The sequence below is a fragment of the Salvia hispanica genome, chromosome 4, assembly GCF_023119035.1.
Source record: "Salvia hispanica cultivar TCC Black 2014 chromosome 4, UniMelb_Shisp_WGS_1.0, whole genome shotgun sequence".
NCBI classification, from domain to species: domain Eukaryota; kingdom Viridiplantae; phylum Streptophyta; class Magnoliopsida; order Lamiales; family Lamiaceae; genus Salvia; species Salvia hispanica.
In genome coordinates, this window is record NC_062968.1 from 43,617,195 (window position 1) to 43,624,289 (window position 7,095).

At 32.6% G+C, this 7,095-nt stretch overlaps 1 protein-coding gene across 1 annotated transcript; it reads left to right on the top strand.

The window, feature by feature from the left end:
* Nucleotides 1-5,193: 5,193 nt before the first annotated feature.
* On the top strand, nucleotides 5,194-6,330 carry LOC125221145 (glycine, alanine and asparagine-rich protein-like). Its single transcript, XM_048123270.1, has one exon. It carries the CDS (start codon nucleotides 5,194-5,196, stop codon nucleotides 6,328-6,330), a length of 1,137 nt encoding a protein of 378 aa, XP_047979227.1.
* The last annotated feature ends 765 nt before the right edge of the window (nucleotides 6,331-7,095 follow it).

The window sequence follows — 7,095 nt, forward strand, 5'->3', positions numbered from 1 at the left end:
GATCAACGCAGAAAATAAAGGGAATGTTGATATGGCAGAGACTTAGGGCCTAGCCCCATAGGGTTCCGGATGCCCTTAATACCTTCACAAATTATGTCCACAAATCCAACGAACAATTGGAAAGGAGAACGTACCATATTTAATTTATGCAATTGAAAATGACTTATTGTATCAAAATGCCGAACTTTGACAGGTTTTGGTTTTGTTTAAATTAGGTAAGTTTCACAATAACAACAACTTGTTAATTTGTTTTAGTGGTTGATTAAGTCTGTGGTTTAAATTTCCCTTTCTCTCCAAATTCATGTTTTTCCCAAACTCCTAAGCTAAGCACACCTACTTAATGAAATTGATAGAGTACTTTATTATGTTATAACAACCCAATGATTGACGCACTCTATAGTTAATTAAGAATATTGAACACACGACAACTGCTTTACTAAATTATTGTCGTGCGTAACACCTATTTATATTTCATTAACACATAGGCACACCGTACATATTTAATACTCCCTCCGTCCAACAATAGGAATCCCATTTTTCCATTTTGGGATGTCCAGGAATAGGAGTCCCGAATCTACTTACCATATTTAGACAATTTAATTACCCTCCCCCTTCTCACTAATTTACACAATTGCCATAAAAAAAACACCCCCCACCCCCATCTAATTTCACTCACTCTCTCAAACCCTCATTATCTCTCACTGTCGCTCTCACTCGCTCGCCCTCCTCTTCCTACGCGAAACCCTAATTCACCGTCGCCGACTCGCCTCCATTTTGTTCTTGGTTTTTTCTCCAGATTATGACTGCAATTTAGTCGATTTCGAAAACCAAGATTGAATCAAAACGTTGGGAATTCGCTGGGCATTTTGTTTAATTTGAGGGTTCTTTTTAAATTCAGTTTTTTAATTTATTACTGTGAATATATTGGCAGCTTGAAATTAAACTTTTCATTATGTGTGGGCTTCATTGAAACGGTATGTGATGAAAAAAATTAAAATTTGGCAGCTTCTTTTTCAATGCAAGATGAAGCAAAAAAGTTTAACACAATTAGGGTGGATCCCAAAATCTACTATCGCATACCATTTATTACACACTTCAAAACTTTCTTAAAATCTGTGCCCTTTAGAAATGAGACTGCTATTGCTGGACGGATTGCTGGACGGAAGGAAAAGTAAATTAATACTACTAGTATTTTATAAGTATGAAGGACACCTCATGCACTATCCACATAATTTAGCCTGCGAGTTCCCAAACAGATGTCGGAGTTATTTCCGTAAAAGGTTTATGTCTAATGTGGCATGTTTTAGAGCTTAACAATATGTCATCTATATACTTACTAAATATAAAATTTAATCCTAATAAACTAGTCTACTAGAAGAAAAGACTCATATATTTTGTAAATTCAAATTTTATAGTATTTTACATTCAATTGATGTCGGACAACACTTAAATCCATAACAAAAAAACTATATTTTCATTTATCATTTGATCAATTAAATTATACTCCCTCCGTTTTATAGTAATGGAGGCAATACTTTTCGACACAGAGATTAAGAAAAATTGTGTTAGGTGAATTAAGTAAAGAGAGAATAAAGTGGAAAATGAAAATGGTAGAGAGATGAAGATAGAAAAAAGTAAGAGAGAGTAAAATAGATGTGGAAAAATGTGTTGACTTTTACTAAAAAGGGAAATGACTCTATTACAATGAAACGGATGGAAATGGAAAAACGTCTCTATTACTATAGAATGGAGGGAGTAGTACGTACGGAGTACTACTTATTTTCACCTTAATTTATATTGGTAGGATTCCGCAAAAATACCGGCGTTTAATGATACTACCTTAAGTTATTAATTTGTGAATTATCACAATGTTATTCTCACTACTTTCACATTATGTTTTATTAACCCACTTTTTGGTACTAGTACTAAATTTGGTGATGGAACGGATATAGAATAAATAAACGACCATGCTGCAACAAATTTATTTATTTATTCACAAAATATGTAGACCACAATTTAGATCATCAAGTCATCATGTACGTGTTTTGTCTTTTTTATGTCAATGTTCTTTATCGTGAATCCACGTGTATGGCTGAAAATTAGTGTATTTAAATATTTCGTAAATCTAACTGTTCACTCCGTCCCACAAGAATATGCACATTTTTTCTTTTTAATCCGCTCCATATAAAATATGCACTTTCTAATTTTGAAGCTTCTAATAAGGTGGAAGTAATTTCCCACTAACAATATTTTAATTATTTTTTCTCTCTACATCTCTCTTACTTATCAATTTTACACTAAAACACTCATGTTGAACTTAAAATTTATATTCTTTGAAAACGGAGGGAGTATAATATATACACTCCTTATGTCGAAATGGAGTTTTATCGAATAAATTTAAGAATTTATTTGATTGAATAAAATTGCATGAGATCAATTCACATATTAAAAAATGATACCGACTTTAAATTTGTACTTAGAGATTTTCTTTGTAAAGAGATTTTCTTCGTAAGTATTCCCTCCGTTCCATAGTAATAGCGTCATTTCTTTTTTTAGTAAAATTTAACACATTTTTTCACACTTATTTTATTCTCTCTTACTTTTTTCTCTATTCATCTCTTTACTTTTTTCATGTTTCACTTTATTCTCTCTTTACTTAACTCACCTAACACAATTTTTCTTAATCTCTGTGCCGAAAAGAAACGCCTCCATTACTATGGAACGGAATAGTACATAGTATACCTGGATGTTAATCGTGCCGGTCTAAGGGGTTTCGGGCAATTTTGTTTGAATTATGAGCTGATTTGACTGAAATTTTATCGGATTAAAATTACAACTCTAATTCTAAACGCTCGGATTTCAGGTTAGCCTAGCAGGCTAAAAAGTATTAATCATATTATTATTCCCTCCGTCCCAGTTTAAAAGTTACATTTTATCATTTAAGTCCGTCCCAATTTAAGAGTCACATTTAGAATCTACCATATTTGGACATAAAATTTAACCTCATTATTTATCAAATTTACACTCAAATACCATTACTTTCTTAAAAATAAAACAAAATAAAATTCTAAACATACAAAAAGTCAAAAGGGTCCCACTTTTCCTACCTCATTTCAATTATTACACACTACAACAACCACGGCCTCACTTCATTTATTACACACTCCACCAATTTCTTAAAGAGTAGTGATTTAGAGACATAATGTCTCTAAGCCATAATACCCCTATGTCACTTTTTCCATAATCTTATTTAAATATGTACTAATATACCCTTATTTCAGATAAAAGGAAAATAACTATTTATTAAGGAAGGAAAGCTAATCAAATGAACTATCTATAATTAATTAATTAATACATGGTAAGTACTATCAATTAAGATTCACATTTTTTAGTTAAAATTTTAACCAATTCTCAACTATTTTCACTACTTGATGAGTATTTATATATAATTATTTTATTATTAAATAATTCTTAAAATTCTAAACAACTAAATTTAATTTATAAAAATAAAAAGTAAATTATAATTATAATATTCATTGTCATCTAATTATTTTATTATCAAATAGTTATAAAATTTGTAAGTTATAAAAAATACTTGATGTCTAATATTAAATAAATTAAAATGATATTAAATAGTAATATTTAAATTTTAAGTTATATAAATGATTATATATATTTAGTGTTATCATTCAACAAAAAATAATCATTCAAATCAAATTGTTTTATTAGTCATAAATAATCATTTAAATTATAAGTTATGGAATTAACTACATGTATTTACACTCAATTTCTTAGTGTTATCATTCAACGAAATAATAAATTTGCATTCAAATTTCTTAGTATTATCATTTAAAAGCTATTAAATTTTTAAGTTGTATAAATAGCCACATGTATATATTAAGATATATGTTACTATTGTTTCCAAAATAAAGAAGAAGATTAGATTCCATAACTTAGGAATTATTTAAAATAAAAATAATTGATGAGACTTCTATTCACATTTTAATTCATTTTAGTGTACTACTATTATATATCAACTACTAATTGATGTTAAAATTTAAGAATATAAACAATCACATGTTTTAAAAAATTTAAAAATAAGTGATTGATTGATTTAGTTGGGCATTTAAAAAGTTAAGAATTTAAAGTAATTAAAATTTTGGAATGCAAAAGAATTAAAAATTAAAATTATGAAATTTTTTAAATCAAAACTGCGAACTCAACTAATATTAGTACTATCATATATATCAAAATTTAGTTGTTTGCATGATATAGTGAACCGAGCAAGAATTATAATATTTTATACTAGCAAAAAGAGAATATAACTCAAATAGTAATTATATGAGTTAAGAACATGTGATTATTTTTTTATAGATGTTCAATTATAGCATTCTAAATAAGAATTAAAAAAATTAAAATTTGAACATAAAGAATTAAAATTATATCCAGAAACTCAATCAGTATGATTATTATATATTATATATCAAATTTTAATTTATTGCATAATATAGTAAATGATCTTATAACTCTAATAATTTATAAAGAAAAAGAGAAAACATTAACTCTATATTTTTAGAATATTACATAGATGAATTAAGAATATGTGATTTTTTTTATTAAGTATGTGATTATTTTTATTGAAACGGTACAATTCAAAACAGTATACCCAATTAGTATTAACACATATAGAAGTGAATTGATTTAAGAACTTTAATGTTTTATTAAGAAAAATAAAAAATATAATTCACATGTCTTTAACATATTAAAGAGATGAGTTCAGAACATGTAAATATTTTTTTGATTAAGGCTCGAATTTAATGTTCCAAATTTTAAGAATATAAAGAAAATAAAATTAATATTAATATTATTAAATTTTTTAAAATCAAAATATTAAATTCAATTAGTATTAATACATTATATATCAAATTTTAATGCATACCATGTTATCGTGAATTGAGCTAAAAGCTTTAATACTCCTTATAAAGAATCTTCTAAATAAAAAAGTGATAAAATCAAATTTATCAATATTAAAAATTACAGTTTAATTATAAAATAATTATTTTTGGCCATAGTAAATCTAATTCTTTACTATTTATAAAATAAGATAACAAATTTTAATACTTTGTAGAGCTAATTATTTTATTAAATTATTTAAATTAAAACTTGGAAAAATTAATTTGATGGGAACAGTTGATGGGAACACCACCAGAGACCCCGGTGTCCGGTACTCAAGGCGGTCGCGGGCGAAATCAAGGCGTTGGGGGGCGAAACGGCGGCGGAGGTGGGCGAAATGGCGGAAATGGTGGGGGGCGAAGCCGCGGCGGTGGTCGAGGCGCCGACCGCGAAGGAGAGCAGGGGACTGGAGGAGGTGGCGGCCGAAGTGGTGGGCGAGGTGGCAAGGGCGGACGCGGCGGCGGTGGCGGCGGCGGCGGGGATGGCGATGGCGGTGGAGGCCGGCGATCGACCTACTACAGCAATGAAGAATCCATTGCTATAGCCAGAGCCTGGTATGCGGTCACGACCGATTCTATAATCTGTACGGATCAGACCGACGTTTGCTTTTGGAATCGCATTCTCGATGTGTACAAGAAATTCAAACCAGATGGGAGCGTCGAGCGTACAGCTAGCCAGATCCGGAAGAAGTTCGGAAGGATTACTAAAGCATTGAAGAAGTTCAGTGGCATATACGAGACCCAACTTCGCCTTGCTGAGAGCGGCCGCACCGAAGCCGACGTACGAGCGTTGTCGTATCGGTTGTACAATACTGAATCGTGGCCGAAGTTTACCTACTGGGACGAATACCTCGTTCTGCGTGACTGCCCGAAATTCAGGAGCATCATCGACAAAGATCCCGTCTCTGGGCCGAAGCGGACTAGACTGGGCGTCACCGGCAACTACAACAGTAGTAGTGACTCACGCGCCTTCGATCTGAACGACGATGCTTCGGAGGAGGAGCCCCCTTCCAGACTCTCTGGGCGCCCACGTCCGCAGGGCCAGCGTGCCGCAAATCCGGGAACTAGAACCGGCTCTCAATTCTCCGCTGCGACCTCTACAGCAGTGCCCTCAACACTGAGGGCGGCTTTGACTCATACCCTAGAGGTCCAGATGATGAAGCAACTTTCGGAGAATTTGGCCTTGTACGAGAAGTCAACTGATCCGGAGATCAAGAGATTCTACTATGACCTCATTATTCGACTGAGGTCGAAGTTGGGATGGGGCGAAGGGTCGCAAACGGGCGGTGCCAGCGGCAGTGGGGCCGGTGCAAGTGGCAGTGGTGGCGGTGGAGGCGGTGAAGATGATGTGATGGATGACGATGACGACACCGAGTAGTCAGGCGGTGTGCGTCATTTTTTTTATTGTATTTAAAATATTGGCGTTGTATAATTTTACCCTATCTATAATACGACGACAATTTGGTTTCAATTTTTTTTAGTAATTTTTAAAGTATGCATTTTTTTAAAGTATGCATTTTTTAATTATTATAGGCATATAATTTTTATTCTAGTAATATTAAAATATAACAAAAATGTATGAAAATAATTTTAATTGTTGAAATATAAAAAAAAATGGTGGCCCGAAGGGCCACCATTGTGGTGGCCAAGTTTTCATGAGCAAGGCCAAGTTTGTTGAGCATGCCCAAGAAATGGTGGCTTGGGCATGCCCAAGAGGGCCACCATTGTGGATACCCTTAGCTCCACAAAATGACCTATATATATGGCTCCAAATAATACTGATCACATGGCAATGAGCATGGGTAGATTCTCAAATGGATTTTTAGATAATTGAATATAAAATTTTTATGAGATTGGGAAAGGATGCTTTTTGTTATTCCCTTCGTCTCCCAAATTTTGTCACAGTTTGACCCAAGCACGGATTTTAAGAAATGTAACAGAAAGTGGATCGAAAAAGTTGGTAGCATGTTGGTCCTACTTTTAAAGTACTTCCTCCGTCCCACTTTAGGAGTCCGATTTACCACTTTTAGGTGTCCCACTTTAGAAGTCCCGGTTGGAATATTTCATAATTGGTAATAGGCCCCACATTCCACTCACCTTTTCCACTCACATTTTATTATAAAACTAATATATAAAAGTATGA